At 43.1% G+C, this 18,688-nt stretch overlaps 2 protein-coding genes across 6 annotated transcripts in view; one reads left to right on the top strand and one right to left on the bottom strand.

Moving 5' to 3' along the window:
• The window catches only part of LOC120950176 (FH1/FH2 domain-containing protein 3), a 181,529-nt gene that overhangs the window by 135,008 nt on the left and 27,833 nt on the right, over positions 1 to 18,688 (bottom strand). The gene's annotated exons all lie outside the window — the stretch shown is intronic.
• LOC120949957 (bestrophin-2) lies at positions 1,123 to 18,068 on the top strand. Of its 5 annotated transcripts, none has more exons than XM_040367623.2 (9): positions 1,123 to 1,274; positions 10,885 to 11,179; positions 14,538 to 14,648; positions 14,734 to 14,905; positions 14,973 to 15,821; positions 15,897 to 16,158; positions 16,237 to 16,403; positions 16,481 to 16,676; positions 16,760 to 18,068. In XM_040367623.2, exons 2-9 carry the CDS (start codon positions 11,109 to 11,111, stop codon positions 17,335 to 17,337), a joined length of 2,406 nt encoding a protein of 801 aa, XP_040223557.2. In that variant the 5' UTR covers positions 1,123 to 1,274; positions 10,885 to 11,108; the 3' UTR covers positions 17,338 to 18,068. The 5 variants fall into 5 exon arrangements, with proteins under 5 accessions (XP_040223557.2, XP_040223553.2, XP_040223554.2 ...); XM_040367619.2 differs by having other exon boundaries at positions 10,651 to 11,179; XM_040367620.2 differs by having other exon boundaries at positions 10,386 to 11,179.

The raw sequence follows: 18,688 nt of genomic DNA, 5'->3' as shown, positions 1-18,688 counted from the left end.
TGAGTTGCGCGCAAGGATGCTGGCTGCCAATCGGTCATTCCACAGCCTGAAAAATCAGTTCACCTCAAAGAACCTGTCGCGACGGACGAAGCTGGGACTATATAGTACCTATATAGTACCGGTACTCACGTACGCCTCTGAGACATGGACACTGTCTAAATCTAACGAAACCCTCTTAGCCGCGTTCGAGAGGAAGATGCTCAGAAGGATACTTGGCCCCGTATGTGTGGAAGGACAATGGAGAAGCCAATGATCATACAGGATGACAGTTGGGTACATGCATTTAAGCGTGAAAATATTTAATCATGTTGATTGTGGCTACTTTACGCTTCACGGCGTGACATTGACTCGGTTTGTTTGAGCGCACGATAAGTTAAATATCCCGTTTTTCAGCCAAAATATAGTAGATAAATAGAAATGTTTTATTAAACTTAGTACTTAATTACTTATTCAATACAATACGGGTAGAAAAATCTGTTAATTCTATTTTTTAACGATCTCAAAATTTAAAAGAAGCCATTTAGACCAAGCCAGGAATTCATTTTGCATTGAACATATGTACGTTTAAAATTTGCATAACTCCTGTATCGCTTAACTCGGGACCAGATTATATAGATAGATATATTTGATCAAATAAATTATTGTATGATTATGTCTCAACTAAATATTTCATTGTTTTAATTGTTTGGAGTAATTGAAACAGTGCATTTTTCTCCTTAACCCTCAGCACAAACTTTAGTAAGTTTTGAGTTTTATTTTAGTAAAAAAAATTAACTCAAGCAAGTTTACTGTAGATTTTCTTCGCTTTTAAATTTGTCTTAAGATTGCAACAGAACTAATTTCATTTAGTTTTACCTACGATATCAGTTTCCCCTGTGCAGAGACGAATGAAGCCAGTGGGCTTAAAGTCTCCATTTAAAATTAAATCAGAAACAAAGAGATAACACTAGATTTCCAATTTCACAATGCACAGATTTGCTTCACGTTCACCAATATAACGAAATCATTATTTTTATTTAAAACTTTGACAATCGATGATCGTTTGCCCATAGTGCGTGGAAAAATCACCAACACAAGCAAACATGCCCGCGATCGGCCAGCTAGCACACAAAGAGATGAACGCCGACCGTGCCAGTCGAAAATTAGTTGCGCGAGCGAAGGCTGCAACACCTGCGTACAAGCTGTTCGTGCGTTCAAGTCTATGCGGTTGCTTGCTCACCAGACACATTACGCGACGGCGTCACCGCCTGCTGCCATTGTCAGCACTGTGATAGGTTGGTTAAACGTTTATTAATTACAATAAACCGATCGCACCGATCGTGTTTGTGCCATGCCTGATCTGTGTAATCGATGATATTCAACGCATCGAACGCCTTGCGCGTGTGCCCAAAATGTGTGCGTGTTTGTGTTGTGAAATTATCCTGTTAAACTAGTTCAAGCTTTTCCTGCTCGGTCGAGTTTACTGTGTCGATATTGTACCTCTTTTCCCCTCCAACACCTCGCACGCACCAGAACCGCGTACGTTCAGCGGGTGACAGTTTTATCCAAAGTTCTCCACCGCCCCAAATATCGTTGTAGACGTGTGCAATCTCGCTGTCGTGCTTCGTTTCAGTGAAATCTTTCGCGACCGGGTACAATTTCCAATCGCTGTAGGGCACAGCCCCAAACGGTGGTAGTGGTGCAGTTTAATCGCCACCTCTTTGGTTCTATGACCAGTGCCATTTCCGGCTGGCTCCGGGTCCGCTGCAGTGACTGCGATGTTAAAAGAAAAACAACACGAGCAGGTTGAGCGCGTGACGGTATTCCGGTCATTTAAACTGTCCCTTTACGCGTGAATCTGTATACAGTGTGCTGTGTCTCAGTTTGCGTGTGCATTTGTACGTTAGTATTTGTGTGTATGTGTGTTAACGTTCCATCTATGTAGAGTGTTCTGGTTCGTGATAAGTAGTCTATCGAGCAATGCGATCGAAAGATTCAAGTGAGATCATTCAAGAGATTGGGCACAACTTCGCGAAATGTCGGTACACGATCGCCGCAGGAGACAGTGCTAATTTGGAATCAATTTTAAAGCAGTGACACGGCTAGCATATGTACCTCGTATACTGCCTCATGAAGTGATGTAGCCCATCATTTGACCTCGTAGCAGTGGATTGTGCAATGAAAACTAGCCAATGGCATAATAACAGTAGGATTGTTTCACAATTGAACAACCGCGCACCGGTCGACCACAATGTAGGACACGATCCGTCCCAATCGCCTCAGTGTAGCCAATGAAACAACAAAGTAACACGTTTTATAACCATATTGTTCGAGTGTACAAAAGTATGTGTACCCAAATATGTTCCGTTCATACCTTTTTACAACTAATAATAAACAAAAGATCGATCGACCTTTGTTCGATTTGAAATTCGCTTATCCTTCCGTCACAATATTTGTGTGGGCCCATTGATTAGCTTGCCATTAACTTTCTTTAGCACTTTCACCAAGTACGATCAACCCGAAAATTCGATTCAGCCACACCGCCGTACTAATGGGCACACACCGTACACCAAATGCAACGCGGACAATGTTTTCACAATCGGATCGGATTTGCAAATGGGCACGTGCATGCCACTTCCCCCTCCCCCCCCCCCTCCAACCCCCCTTCTCTGCCGGTCGGTTTCCACCCCTTTGCATGTGTGGGTGCGAGTTTGCTTCGCATGCAATGTTTATGCGATGCATACGAGCAACTTGCAATTGTCATTCCATGCCCGTGGCCTGAACAAAAATGCCATAAACTTTCAGTTGCCACTGCTGATCGTAACGCTTGACCCCCGACCGCTGGACCACATTTTTCACCTCCTACTTTGGCGAAGATGTTACGGATGTTTGAATTTGCATACAACTTAATGAATTCACCATCTTGGGTATTATCAGTATGCGATTCATAAATTAGTCGCAAAAAACGCATAACCTGTTTTTGCGAAAACCAAATCCATCCGAACGGCAAACAAGTTTCATCAAAAAATGAAAAAAAAAAACAACAACAACAATCGGTTGCGAAATTCCAAAGACTCGTTAGGATGGGTATTAGGACACAGCACGCTTGCTTCCTCGATGATCGGAGATCCGTTGTCAAATTACATTCAATTCCGACAACAGAAGGCCAAGCCTCATGCCAGCTTTAAGTTACTATCACAAAAAAGTGAAACCCAACGGGCAGACGCACGAGGATTTTGCTAAGGTCTCCGCCATGCTCCCCTTTTTGTGGTTCCGACTTGGTTGGTTCGTCGTCATCATTAAAACAAACAAACAAACAAACAAACGACCCTGGAGAACGCATACTACGATACACTTTCAGACACACACACACAACCACATACGCAATCTGCACCCCGCGAACATTGCAATTTTGGTGTAATCAAGACGGCGGTGGCGGCCGCGTGAGCACGAAATCGAAAGCAAATCAACGCTGCAAGAAGCGCTCGCAACGATGAAAGAGCGCAATGCTACCTCAAGCGGGAAGCCCTCCACTTGGGGGGAAGCCCAACATCATCATCACCATCATCATCCATCTGGCAATGGTGATGTTGGCGAATCGTTCATTTTTACCACGAGCACAGCCTACTAATCTCCTCTTCCCACACCCCTGTCCATCGTACTTACATAAGAAGTGCGACTTTTTCCGTTCGACTCACCGCAACTACAACACCTCCCCAGGCTTTTAGTAATGAAGAACCAGGCGTTTGTTTATTGAAAATCGTAACACGACTGATCCGGTGTACCACCTTGGCAGTCATGAAATTAGGTGGTCAGTGTTTTTGGACGTATGTCTAATAACGGGTCTGCGCGGTTGATGTGATGTCTAAAGGAGATTCGTTCAGCAAAGTAGCGTGCTAGCAAACCGGCTAGCCCAAAATTAGCGATCGTTCGATCAAGAAGGAAGCTACTGGAACCGGAACTCCTTTCACCTGATCCATGATTTCTGTTGGCTCGTAGACACCACAGTTTGGAAAGTGTTTTGACAAAAAAAAACCACAACAGACAAGCATGTAAATAAACTTTTTTCGGCATCTTTACGCAAAACGTGTGTTATACAGCCGATCTTTAGGCGAATACTGATCTAGACGACCCACGGTTATGATCCTTTTAACATTGATCCCTAATTTATTCCTAGCCGTTATGATGCTGTATTACAATCGTCCTATGCAAATATTATGGTAATATTTTGACGCCTGCCATATGCGTTCTATTAAAAGGCGTAGAGGCAAACAGGATTGATTGGTGGCCGTTCACCCTAAAGAACGTGCGTCTGGAACGTTCATGGTTTGTTTTTTCGCTTCCACTTTTAGGGGCAAAATTCAGCTTGTTTGCGTATTGACGTAATGGATTGCCTATAAATCTTTACATTAGCATGAGGGAAAAAAAAACAACTTTTGATACTTCCAACAAAGGTCAACACCGTTGCGATCCGTCATGTGAAGCCCCGTTTCCCGACAAAAGTTACCCAGAAGTGTATGTATGTAATAAAAATCACTACGGCTGAGCCACACAACAGCGCTCAATCAAGCGTTGCCTAATGAAGAACGAATGGATTGACTGGCCGTGTGTTACGTTCCGTGAGGTTGGAATTTTCAAATCACTTCACATATTCCTTCGGGCGATTTGTTGCTATTACTCCTCCCAACTTTTGCTCTAACACACACTCTAACGCAGCCGCTTGAAATCTCGCGTAGAAGACACAAATGCGCATACGACCTGCCACGCTGTTCGGCGCATTGTGCGTGTTGGAAACCCGGTCCGAAGTAGAATGAGCGAACCTCTGGGGAGGGCTTTTTTCTTTCCCATCTGCGACCTCGGAAGGCCATTCTCGGCACAGCGTGACCTCGTGCGTCGAGATGATGCTGCCGTGCATGCGATGTTAGTGAACTGTTTCAAGGTGGCGGTGCGCAGCGCCGTGGAATGCGCTCCACTCTAAATTGGTTGCCACATTCGGAAGGTTGCCAACCGGTTCGGGAAGGGGTAATTTTCGAAACCAAATATACACCTGACTAGGCGCTTCATTTGGTCGTTGTTGCTAGCATTGGTTGTATGTTGCTGTTGTTGACACGAGTCTGGCAACAGGCAGCGTTCACAACACGTTGGCTTGAACTTGATCCTTAATCAGCTCGCATAATATCCCCACTTAGCACCAGTTAGTGGAAGGGTCAGGGAACACAAAACCATACGACCGAAACAAGCACTACGCGTATAGTAGCAAAATATATGAAAATATATGCTTAATGTCGGCATCTTATTTAACATTTTAATTTTACACTCCAAAAGATGCTTTGTTTAAATAAACAACATGCAAATGTTTCAGGCAACACAAGCCTCCCACTTCTTAGACATACAGGAACATGTCATATAAGAGCGCATGAGCACCAGTTGAAAGTAGGTAAAGGTACACACCAATGTGCGAAGCCAAACAATGTGATTCTTTCTTATATCACTTGAACCCATCCATCATGATGATTTAGATTACCTACGGCGCCTTTACTCAGCGCGCACGAGGAGTGGTTAGTGCCATTGCAGAGCAGTGGTACGAAACCGCAAACAACTCCATGGTCGCAGACTGTCTGAACAGCTTGCCGTTTGGGTTATATCAATAGTAACGTCAAATAGTAGTTCCATTATTCATACGCAAGATGGTTTTGCACCACTAACCGAACTACGAGTGAAACGAAAATAACACCAAATGCAGGTCACGATCGTGTACGATTGAGTTCGAAAATATCTTCCATTGCAAAATGCTGTTACCAACACCGACGACACGGTGTAAGGTGTTAAGTGACGCGCTTCATTTGGTGATCTTCCAAGGTGAATGGTTATGATTCATCCAACGATTCCCAATTCTCCCCAAATAATGCTGAAAAACTTTGAAACGTGGTTTAATTGTGTGTCTTAAAGAAAAACCATTTCAAACTATCTACCAATTCTCATCGAACCGTCTAGAATGATCTTTCTTATCGGTGAACACACACTCCCGCAACTCATGTTCTACCATCATGTACCATCACAATGCTTCTTGTCACCGATTATCCGAGTGTATTTTCGAGAAAGTTTTCGATGCCATAAAACTAACCGGCATAACCGGCTCTGCTCTGTGCGGTACAGAGAAATAATGGAAATTAAGCGTCATAGGTTCAGTGACATACACGATGCACTACCAGCATCCAACGTACTCTGTCTGCAGGTCTGCAACGCTTGGATGAATGTACGCGATATACAAATACAGGCGGTCCCCGAGATACACGGTACCTCTTATACGCGGATTCGGAGATACGCGGTTTTCTAAATTTGACAGTTCTTTGAGCAAATTGTACTGATTTGACACATCAATTGTAAATTGCCAAATAATTTCGGTTTCGTTCGAATGTTAAAAACTATTCCAAAAGCTTTGAAACTGTTATAATCTGTCAGAATCATATCAAATAATTCATAAAGTAACTAAAACCACCCCCTACTTGCGAAATTACACGAAAATCAGTGATATTTTAGCTGGAAATCACGAGATTCGACTTACGCGGAAATTCGAGATACGCGGTATTTTGCGGCCGTTTTCGGTCCCCATTAACCGTGTATCTCGGGGACCGCCTGTAGTTTGTTTTATTGCGCAAATGTTTTTTTGTTGTTAAAGCGTTACGCAGTAATGTGGGCTCTTCCGGTTTCGGTGCGATCGTTCAACGCATATGCGATGACGTTCGCTGACTGATGTGTGCTGTTAGCTGGTAGCTTCAATGTCTTGCTCCAATGACGCTGAATGGAACATTCGATGGTGTATCGAACTTTGTCAATCGACAAACCTGAGAACGAATCTCCCTTCACTGTCTGAACATGGATCAATATATTTATGTGATTGGTAAACACTGTAAACATTTTTAAAACGGATATATCTGTACGCATTTAAAATTGTTTGCAATGGAATAGAAAGTATTTGTGTGGAATACAATTTAACTTTATTTCATGGAAAATAACGTCATGATTTAATGCGTGGAAAATGTTTCGCAAAACATAAGCACAAACATCGTTTTTGCTTAACTTAATGCTTAAAGCAATAAAGCAATTTCTTGGAGCATGGAATCTTATCCTTATTTATATAATAACCTGAAACGCAACATTATCTGCCATCTTGCATTATAACTTCCTGTGATACGCTCCTTCCAGTTATGAAACTGTTCGTTCGAGAGATACTACTGATAATCTTATATAGGGAGATTAATGATTTCTTATACAGTAACCGCTAGCTGAGAGGATAAATTTCTTTTCGTAAGAATCCGGATATTTCATGTTTTAACATTTATGTGGCTTTTAACTGAGAATCACTCCAGTTAGCGAACTTCCAATCAAAAAACACTCCAGTAAAACACATCGAGTTAGCGGTCACCTACTGTATACGCTTATTACTACAGAATGTCTCTTGCAAGAACTTGTTACAGAGTACGTATGCTGATCTTCACAGGCAATGCGATTTGTTGGTGAGGCCATCAGTTGCATTGCACTATTGAACTATATAAGTTATTTTTTTATTGAAAATAGAGTGAAATAATGTGAAAATTATCTTCTAATGTTACATGTAAGGTAATTCAAAGCTCATTTTGTTCAAACTCATAGGTTAAAAATGCTAACGAATGAACTATCATTATCAACACTAACTCCGTTGCGATTGTTCTACATCTGGTCAGGGTGAAGACGAGAAGCGGCCGGTTACATTGTGCCCAGATGTTCTGAGACCGAGACCTCATTCACACACAGACCTGACCCAAACTCCCCTCCCAAGAACGCTTTCAATTCATCAGCATCAGCAAAATGGGGGAACAAAAAAAACAACCAGCCCCCGGATGTGGGGTTTTGTTTTTTCGCGTGCCAACTTTTAAACCAAGACCACACATACCAATTGTTTGCACGCAACACACCAACCAGCGGCCGTTGTTTGCATCTACCAATACCGCTGCTGGCCAACCGAACGGAATGGATCTACCTGCTGATTAATTCCATCATTGATCGTGCTCTGCCTAGATCCTATCCTCGTGTCAGCGATGAGCTCGTTTGACGTTTGAAAACGTACCCAACTAGCGGCGATACAATGGCCCATTTTAATTCTCGTTCCACCATTCAGTACCAGCCCAATACCAATGCATTGTATGATTGATTGCACCCATACATTGGTAGGGCCTTTCCCCCCATTCCCTGCTTCACTCCTCAACTGCTAAACGTGAGATTAGATTTTTTTTACTTCTTTCCCAACAATCAATGACGATCGAAACTTCGTAACGATCGAGTCTGTTGTTTTGCTTCCCTTTCGAAATGATTTGACATTCACCCGTACCTCAGTAGGACAGGTGGTTCTGGGCATCAACATCAGCAGGGAACGTAACACAGCACACACACACTCGCGACTACGCAAACCCAACAGACGGACGAATGGGATTATTTGTTTGTTAATTAACCGGTTATTGGTCGGCCATTTCCATTCGACTGATATCGTTCGGAAAGGGGTTTTTACACAGGTGGTGGTGCTGGTGGTGTGTGAAATTCTGCACCCCCTAGACACCAAATCAACCAAACCCAAGACTCAATCGATTCTGTGACGCCGAGAACCTGTTCTGGTGTGGTTGGAACGTGGCACACGATTCGTTTTCGGGAAGCTTAGAGAAACTTTGTCCGAGCATCCCGAACCATCTATTCGACACAGTTGCTAGAACGTACCGGGACGGTTTGGAATATTTGGTAAGATTTTTATCACAGCTAATTACTCAGACAGCGTCTGTCTGAGAGGCGTCCGATCGTGTAACCACCATCACACACTGTCGGTGCTGCTGCTGGCGTTAAGACGTAAACGAGGGAAAGGAAACGGGGGAGGGGGTTGTATAATTGCGACACGGGTTATTAATGACCCAATGCTATGAAGCTATAGCTATAAAGCTTGTTAAGTGATATTGCAATAGTGCTTTGTTTCTCGCCTAATCTCGACAAATCACCTACAATACACCAGTCGTGAAATGACCGGTGACTAAAAGTGTGCAAACAGCAGCACCCAAAGGAAGTGCTGTAATGCATTCCGCGCATTCAATTAGTGGCATTCGAATGGATTGTATTAAATCGTGGATGGATTAACGCACATTGTGAATGTGAAGAACAACGTAAAACAATTTCAATGAAAGTAAGGATTTGATACATACCCCCATATGATACACCTTCTTACGTGCTTAACTTGAAATTCGATGTCTGGATTGAAGGGGACACTGGAAAATAATGTTGGAAAAGTGTGCAAACAGCAGCACCCAAAGGAAGTGCTGTAATGCATTCTGCGCATTCAATTAGTGGCATTCGAATGGATTGTATTAAATCGTGGATGGATTAACGCACATTGTGAATGTGAAGAACAACGTAAAACAATTTCAATGAGAGTAAGGATTTGATACATACCCCCATATGATACACCTTCTTACGTTCTTAACTTGAAATTCGATGTCTGGATTGAAGGGGACACTGTAAAAGAATGAATAAAATGTCACACAATTATGTTTTTGATCTTCGACCGTCTTTGTAGCAACCAGCAATCCTCTAAATGACAGGGCTTCTTGCTGAAATGAAATGTGAAGATTGATAATTAATTACAAGTATTTTTACCACACGGTCTCTACTCTCTTCTCATTTCATTAACTCACCTAAGTAGATCTTACCAAGAGATTTTTCCATTTCTTAATTGCAAACGCACATAAACATAATTTGAGGTTTGATTATCACGAACGATTTAAAGTGTGATATCGTGGTACAACACTGATCTGTAGTATTGCCTTGTCTAGCTCATTCAAGCAACGACCGCTCCAATTCCACTACACTCGAGAAAAGCTTTCCGTATATAACACCTTTTCTTATACGAGTTACAAAATTCTTCAAGTGTTACTCTTTTTATTACCAAGCCTGCTGCTGACTACGCTCATGTATCACCACTCACCGCTACTGCCCACGCCACGTAGACAAATCAATAGAACCCCTCAGACAATCTGTCGCCCTGTCCGTTAACCACACCCCTAACAGGATATACAAAAGTCCAACGGTCAGCAAATCTACTCCAACAGCTTCCCACACTTATTAACTCTACACGAAGCGCCGGTGGTGCTTACCGATTAAGGAAGTGGCTGATCTCGATGACGTTCCTTCCTCTGTCTAGTGATACTTTGGGGTTTGCTTGTTCCGTCACATCGCTGTGTCATACTGCAGCTTCATACTTGTCGGCATATTAAAAAAAATGGGAGGATGGGGGGTAATGGACGCAAAAATCTCACAATCTTATTAAATGCCTTTTTGTGTATTTCTCTTTTCTCCCCCTATGCCCATGTACGGTGTACGGCTTCGTGTAGTTAACCTTTCTTAACACCCATACGTTGCGTTGCGTACACAAAAACCGAAACCTCCAATGCAAAAATTATACAACATCCAGCCGGATGAGGGAGAGAAATAAGTGTACACAGCAAAATCAACTCATTGCTCAAAGTGCCAAAGTGTACAGTGCACAAGGAAAACGATCGCAGAAAGTGAAACAAAGTCCCAAATTACGCTCTACCCAACCGTCGGCCGTGCGAGAAAAGAGTAAAAAAAACGAAAGTTTATTTCTTCCCTCTCCAGCCACAGATTCAGATTGGCTGGTACCGTTTAGAGGCAAATATTCGGTGTTGGCGCAGTGATCATTTGGTGCAAGTGTTCAGTAAAATCTATTCCGATTGTTTTGTCGCCGAGACGACATGCGCTTCGCAACGCGTGCCGTTTTAAGCATGATCGCATCGCAACACACCGGTGCGTAATCCTTCGATCGTGACGTGCATGTGACAAGTAACATGTGCCCACCATCTTCTTCTTAAGCTCAAAATTCGAAAGGTGCGTGAACAGTGTAAAATACACACGATATTACATACCCCTGCGCAGTGTGTTTGTGAATGTGCCATCGAAGCTGATCGTGATCGTGTCGCATTATCGTCGCTAGTCATACACGGAGGCCCCACAGTCACGAGTCCTTCCGAATGAAATAATAACTAAACTCTAAGCTGCTCCTGCCCGAGTACAGTGGACGCGTGCCGTAAGCAAACATGACTGTTTCGTATTCAGCGGAGGTACCGAACGGTAGCAACTTTGGCGTATTTTGGCGAATTCTATGGAAGTAAGTATTGCAGTAGTTAGATGTAACATGCTGATTGGTGATGAGTTCCCCTCTCCCGCACCCGTTCGGTCCGGCTACTCACGTATTAGGGTAAAGATTCCATGACAGTCAGCAGTAAATAACAGGACGATATTTAAATATTAATTAAACGGTTACGCACAGAAATACGGACTGGCATGCACGGATTAACATCTGGCAAATAACGAAAATCTTAGCGCATGGTACGTGCCTAAGTGAGTGTTCGTAAAAGCCATCCTGAATATCCATTGTTGCACGATCGGGGGAGCAATAGTTTTGACCATGATCGCCGTATACAAACTGTGCTTGAACAAGGAATATTTATGTATATTTTATGATGTATGATAATGTTGGTATGCTTAAACTTGAAAAGCAACAATTTCAATGCTTTCATTTGTTGCATTGCTGAACAGTCAGCCCATACTCTCACTCTTACGTTTTTCAACAAATGTGTTCAAATCTACAATCTCTCACAATGTATGTCCCTGACATTCGCGGTACAATCGAAGTCAAAAGGTTGGCTAAGATCGACACGGATGGCTGTGTGCTCAATAATATAATAAATAACAAGGTTATTTAGTGAGTTTTCATTGGCCTTTGTTTGCTTCTGCAGTATTATAAAATGAATTCAAAATTAGAAAAGATTCGAATTAAACTCATTGTTCCAAAAAAAATCTTTGTAATCTTCTTCACACAACGGTCCTACGTATTCTCTCTATGTATATTTATTCAATTCGATCGTTTCTCATACAAGTTTTATTTATGCATTTACATCTTGCCACATGCATCTTCAACCAAATGTCAAACACAATTGCACCGGTAAACGGTTTTGAGTCATGCAAATCATCCCACTGTACAGGCAAAGATCACAACCTTATTGGCGCAATGGTACTTTATCCGATATTAACGCCTCTAGCACGCTCACGTTTTATTAATTTAATTTTTTTTAATGCAAACTTCCCCTTGTATCACACTTCGTTTTGATAATGTACAGCCCCTGTCAAGGTTAGAGGGGCGGAATAATCAAAGTGCAACACATGATTTATTGCTCGGGTGGGGTGTTTATGTGGTTCGAAATCGATTAATGGATCGATTAGCTGATCATGCCCCAATGCCCTAATGTTTCGTTGCTGATGGAGAATGCTATTCAGTGCTGCTACTTGGTTCAACAATGTGTTGACCATCGTTCATGGTTTGCCGGAAGTATTCCGGAACAGCCGACCCGGTTCTCGAGCGCTCGAACCAGTTAAGACGGGACCTGTTTCCTTTAACTCTACCATCGCTATCCTTGACGGCTATTGACGAACTCTCCAAAGCTTTTGGCGCTTGACTGACAGGCTAACCAACCTGCCCATCACCGGTAGCCAGTCTTCAAGGTCATACCCAAGAGCGTTCAAACATAAATGCACATATGTGATGTGCACAGCAAGCGACGAACCCGCGCTGCAACTAGCTACCCGCCGGTAACACACACACACGATCTTCCTTGGCAGCTTTTGTCGCCCATGAAAGATCAGGTGATAATTACGTACGTTCACATGCGGTGTCGTCGACGGTATCAACAACCGGTTGTGCACTGAACGACTGAACGACCGCTTCAGTGTAGTCTTCACTAGAGCCAATCGGGGAATCTTGCAGATGGGGTTGGTTCAAGTATGCACGACAATTGTTGTTTACAATATTTAAATTGACTTTTTACGTTTCCTTTGTGTTCGTAAAAAAACGATAAAAATGAATTCTAGTTTATACAAGATTGTTTGTTGATTTTTTTTATTAAATACTGACACTCATTGCACACATTCAACAATGCCATCCAAAGGGATTAAGCATCCAATCGAGTCGTTCTCATGGCACAGTCGTCATGCCAAGTCGTCAAGTGGACGAGCTAATAATAATATGGACAGAGAACCCTTCCATACAGGCTGGCTGTAACCATCTTGCTTATATAGGTACACCATCAGTCACAAATATCCCAAACCTCTCATGTTAGGCTAATAACCTAAGAACGACTACGGTTGTACGGTGAAAGATAAGAAATAAATAAACCCAAAATATGCAATTAACAAACATTTCATCAAAAATGGTTGTAAAAAGTAAATATCACTTCGTGCAGCGATAGCACGTCGCCATTCCTGATTAGATCTTTTCTCTTGAAGCCAACAGGTAAAGGGACATAAGCTTCTACCTATAACCCTGAGAGAAAAAAAAACCCTAAACAATCTACCTAGGAGCCGAACCGGCTGGTTTTCGAATTACACTGACTTAAATTGTCTTGAAAAGGCTCGGGTCGGAAAATGCTTTATATGCAGGCAATTAATTGTCTCCTTCAAACGTCCTCGAAGCTTTGCGGTGTGCATTGCTCTTTGATCGCACACAAAACTTCCGCACAAAAGCACAACAAAAAACACGCGTCCCCAATAGTAACCCCGATGTTGCTGTGTCGTTACTGGGGCAACCGCCAAGAGCGCTTCATTCAAGTTTATTGGAAAAGAGGAAAGCTAACCCCCAGCTGTTTACAAAATCGACGTATCGATAGATTAGTTTCTTGGCTGATTAATAACAGGATATAGGTACACTCATTTCATAGTTTTGTAAGTCAAATAATATTATACCAGTAAATGGTAAACGGTTCAGTTGACTAGCACCTTCTTACTGCTTATTGCTGTGTTTTATTTTTTCATGCCATATTGTTACCATATACAAGGTAAAAGCAATGTTGGATATAATTTTAACGTTGTATAAATTACTTGCGGTGTATAACAGCAACAGTATAAGATTTGGGGTTTATAATCCTTCCACAAACACTTCTGGCTGACTATTTCCTCGTACCAAAGGAAGCAGTAACACGGTGTTGATTATTTTTAATTGCTGATTCGTGCTAATTCAGCTGTATGCACATTCCATCGTCCATTGGGGTTTTTTTTCTGTGGACGAATGTGTGTGTGTTTGTGTGAGGTTTTCTTTGCCATTGGGACTGATCCACTTCTATTGCCGTGCACGTAGCAACTGTTATTTTAGTCGGGCAAACGTTCTAAGGTAATTTCAAGCGGCGAGTTCTACATTCATTGGTTCAGGTGAACGTCATCACTAAACAATGCGCCCCACTATTCGTAGCTAATAGTGTGCCGCGTATCTTAAGTAGGAATAGAATGGCCGGCAGTGAAGTGTATCTTCTGGGTAAATCTTTTTTGGGATATTCCAAGCCGTGAATCGAGCTTAGCGCTTAGTTTAGTTGTTTAGGTTGTATTAGGGTTTGGGTTTGTTCAGTAATAGTTTCAAATCTAGAAAGAATTCGTTAAAATCGAATTTATTAAAACACCCTTTTTTCATCAATTTTCAGATGGCGTGGCAGTGTTTATAAAGCCGTTTGGCGGGAACTGTTAGCATATCTGCTAGTCTATTACACACTTAATTTCACATATCGTTACGGTCTCAGCGAAGATGGTAAAAGGTAAGATGATCGATTTGCATGCGTTGCGTTTGTTTGTGTTGTTGTTCGAATTCTTCAAACACTTTCTTCTTGATTGCTGCTACAGGGTGTTCGAAAGAATCCGAACCTACTTTGGCCAACAGCGGGAAACGGTGCCACTTTCGTTCGTGCTCGGATTCTACGTCAGCTTGGTTGTGAAGCGTTGGTGGGAACAGTATCGGATGCTGCCATGGCCGGACACACTCGCTCTGTTCGTGAGTGCCGCCATCCAAGGAAATGTAAGTAAATCGCATTAACTGGCCCAATTTCAAAGAAGTTTCACTAACCCGCTCCTTTCTCCTGCAGGATGAAACGGGACGGCTGATGCGACGAAACATTATGCGCTACATGGTCCTGTCGTATGTGATAACGCTGCAGAAGATTTCGCTCCGCGTTAAGCGTCGGTTCCCCGGCTGGCAGCATCTGGTCGATGCTGGTTTGATGCTCGAAAGTGAGCGCAAAATTTTCGAGATTATGGACTCCAAAAGCCCCATGTCGAAGTACTGGATGCCGCTGGTATGGGCTACAAACATCATCAATCGTGCGCGCAAGGATCAGCTGATCCCGTCCGATCATATCGTGCAGACGCTCTTGATGGAGCTCTCCGACATTCGGCGTAGGTTGGGTGGTTTGATCGGTTACGACACGGTGTGCGTACCGCTGGTTTACACCCAGGTTGTGACACTTGTGCTGTACTCGTACTTTACCGCTGCCATCATGGGTAGCCAGATGATCCCAACCTACGATGCGGCGAGCGGCACGTACCAAGAGCTGGATGTGTTCTTTCCACTCTTCACGGTGCTACAGTTTGTGTTCTACGTGGGATGGTTGAAGGTGGCCGAGGTGCTGATCAATCCATTCGGCGAGGATGACGATGACATCGAATTGAATTGGCTCATCGATCGACACATTAAGGCATCGTACATGATTGTAGACGAGATGCACGACGAACATCCGGAGTTGCTGAAGGATCAGTACTGGGAGGAGGTCGTACCGAAAGACCTACCGTACACTGTTGCATCTGAGCATTATCGGCGCGAGGAGCCGAAAGGATCGGCTGAACACTACAAGGTGAAGGAGGCGGATGCGGTCTACGCAAACATCGGTGCCGTCGGTGGGAAGCGCATGATGAACGACGAGATGTACGCTGACTATGTAAGTAAAAATGCGTACCGCTCACGTCTGGTGCAATTTTTAACATAATTATCTTGATTTGTTTTCATGCTGCAGGAAAGCGTAGACACTCCGATGGCAGAACGACGAAAGGGATGGCTTGGAAAGGTCAGTCGCATGGGATCGGGACGAAGTTCGTCAACTGCTTACTCGTCCGGTGGTCTTTTTGCGCGCAATCGACACAATTCTGTCTACTCCAGCCCAGAAGCAGGCCTCGGTCAACCCATTGTCACAGGGGCTCCTGCCCCTAAGGTCAGCTTGTATGATCGGTTCGTGAACCGGAAGTCTGGTCGACACGCGAGACAAATTATTAAGCAAAGTAAGCTTTCAAAATTCCTCTCTTTTTGGTACCTTATCTATTGGAGCACGTTAACATTATGGCTATTTCCATTACCAGATTCGAAGCTTAGTCTCAACGGATCAGTCATATCGAACGTACCGCAAAAAGCGCGCCCACGAATACCGACACCAGACGTGACGAAGGAAAGCCGTGTCGCACCACTCGGTACAGTAACGACAAGTACCGCCAACATTGCATCCGGTGTTGCACTAATGGCGACTCAGGTAAATGATGCAAATGACAAAAACCCGCTTAACCCGATCCTAATACACACATGATTGACTGCTAACTTTCCTTTAAGCTTGCAAACAATCCCTCTATCTATCCGGCATCCACGGCCACGCTCAACAACAACGAAGTTCCAGTGGTCGGGACGCTTTTATTAGCACCGATCAAAGAGCTAGATTCCAGCTCGACGACCAACACTTTACACTCAGGCCAATCCGCAACGGCTTCCCTGGCCAAATCAATCCTTCCATCAACACTCAAGAGTTCCGGTAGGTATCATTCGGCATTTGTTGGCCGCAACTCTTTTCCTTCGTTTGAAATATCACTAATAGCCTACCAACCCTTACTCTAGAGCAAACGTTTTCACGTTCTCGTCCCTACTTTGCAGTGTCCCCGTTTGGGAAGGATGGCACCAACCTTGAGCTCACACTCACCAACTCATCCTCGTTGGGTGGGTCACCCAATCCACTCGGAGGCAACACCGTCATTGTCCTTCCGGCAACAACTACTGCAGTGGCTGTTTCCGCCAACGGTACTACAGTGACCGGTACTATTCCGATCACGGCCGGACCGGGAAGGTCGCACGACACAACTGACGCTAGTACTGGCATCAGAAGCACTTCGCTAGCATCGGGTGTGCTAGTGCCGAAAACGGACGCCCTGTTGCCCATTTCGCTTACCTCCATTCCGCTCTCGTTTACGGTGACGCCCGTTACAAACACCAGCAGTAATAGCACCACCAGCACTACCACCACCACTGGCGGCACGATCATTACCGAGCTACCGTGTGACAACGGTGAGATCAGTACGAGCGTCACGATGAGTAACGAAAAAAACCGCCAACCACCTTCCAGCACTGCGGACAGTTCTTCCTCAGCCGCATCGACACTAAGCAAACGGAAGCCAAAGCATGGCGAGGTTTACGTTTAGAAGACTAGCAAACACACACTGGATTAATTGTACTATAGACAAACGTAGCAAAATTTAACACAGAATGAAAGTTCAGCAAAGAAGCAAAACGTGAAGAGATGTGCCAATTACAAATTTTCCTATTTCTTTATCACTATTACCACATTCGACCCGTGAATCCGTGCTGGAAGGCGACTTACAAAGCCACTGAGCGCTGTGTATTTGTTCTAGAAATCGCTGATACAAAGTATTGTTTGTTTTATAAGAAAGTAAGTTTACATACACGTAAAAGTAAAATAAGTGTATATTTTTACAGCAGCAAAGACAACAATCAGCAGCTAGTTTTGTTCTTTCTTGGATCATCATTCAAAGACGCGTGTAAACTAAGCTCGCCAGAAATTAAGATGCACGATTGTTCGTCAATTGTCTTAATACAATTCCGTCCATCGTTTGCCTTGCGATATATGCATTTGAAATGTATTTTAACTAATTGATATACGTGTTACCACGATAAAGAAGGTAGACCGAGCAAACTTGTTTTATATTCGGATCGGATTGAATCTGGTTGATAATGGCCATATTTTACCAGCCCTATCGAAACTTTCCTCCCATTGTGCATCATAGGAAAGTTATATAAAAAAGGTAGTGTTTAGCATTTTAAAAACGAGTTTTGTACCAACTGAGAACCGTAAATGGCAATCTAGCATCTAGGTATAAACAATTTTTAAATAAACGTGATCATGATATTTTAATAGGTGTCCTTTACTTTAGCAGACCATTTACTTTACAGTAAATATCCGGAATTTCCAGAACAGACATTATTGAGGTGTCTGAATTTGGAGGCATTTCTAAAGAGCCAAGTAACAGCCATCCGAGTTTCGTGCAATATGCAGTGCTGCAAATGTCACTGTCAATGTCATAAAAAATTCTGACCGAAACAAAATCTATGTTAGCGTTACGTACTCAATATTGATAATCAGAGGTGATATTCAAAAAGATTGGTGTGACCAGTGCTGCAAAATGTCACTGTCAATGTCATAAAAAAATCTGACAGAAACAAAATCCATGTCAGCGCCACTTACTAAATTGTGATAATCAGAGGTGGTATAGAGTGTGATCAATGCATGCTTCGTGACATTTTTGCGAACAACGCTTGGTCATTCACAATGTCATGACTTTTTTTTACTGTGATCAGTTCACAGTTCGTTGAAACAAAATATTGTCAAAACAAAAATAAAAATATTGTCCGCGTTACGAACTCTACTGTGATGATCAGACGTGAAACTCAAACAGTTGTTGCGACCATCACCTGCTTGGTCGACAGAAAATGACAGACAGAAAATGTCGTGACTAACTGAGTGATCAAGAGTTG

The sequence above is a fragment of the Anopheles coluzzii genome, chromosome 2 (assembly GCF_943734685.1).
Source record: "Anopheles coluzzii chromosome 2, AcolN3, whole genome shotgun sequence".
NCBI classification, from domain to species: Eukaryota; Metazoa; Arthropoda; class Insecta; order Diptera; family Culicidae; genus Anopheles; species Anopheles coluzzii.
This window is presented reverse-complemented; position numbering and strand designations above follow the sequence as displayed.

Bases quoted from the DNA above. Each gene is read 5' to 3' on its own strand.
- LOC120949957 (XM_040367623.2), top strand. From the start codon at position 11,109: ATGACTGTTTCGTATTCAGCGGAGGTACCGAACGGTAGCAACTTTGGC. The intron at 14,649-14,733 runs GTAAGATGATCG...TTGCTGCTACAG, and splicing joins CTCAGCGAAGATGGTAAAAG to GGTGTTCGAAAGAATCCGAA. The intron at 16,677-16,759 runs GTAGGTATCATT...CCCTTACTCTAG, and splicing joins ATCAACACTCAAGAGTTCCG to AGCAAACGTTTTCACGTTCT.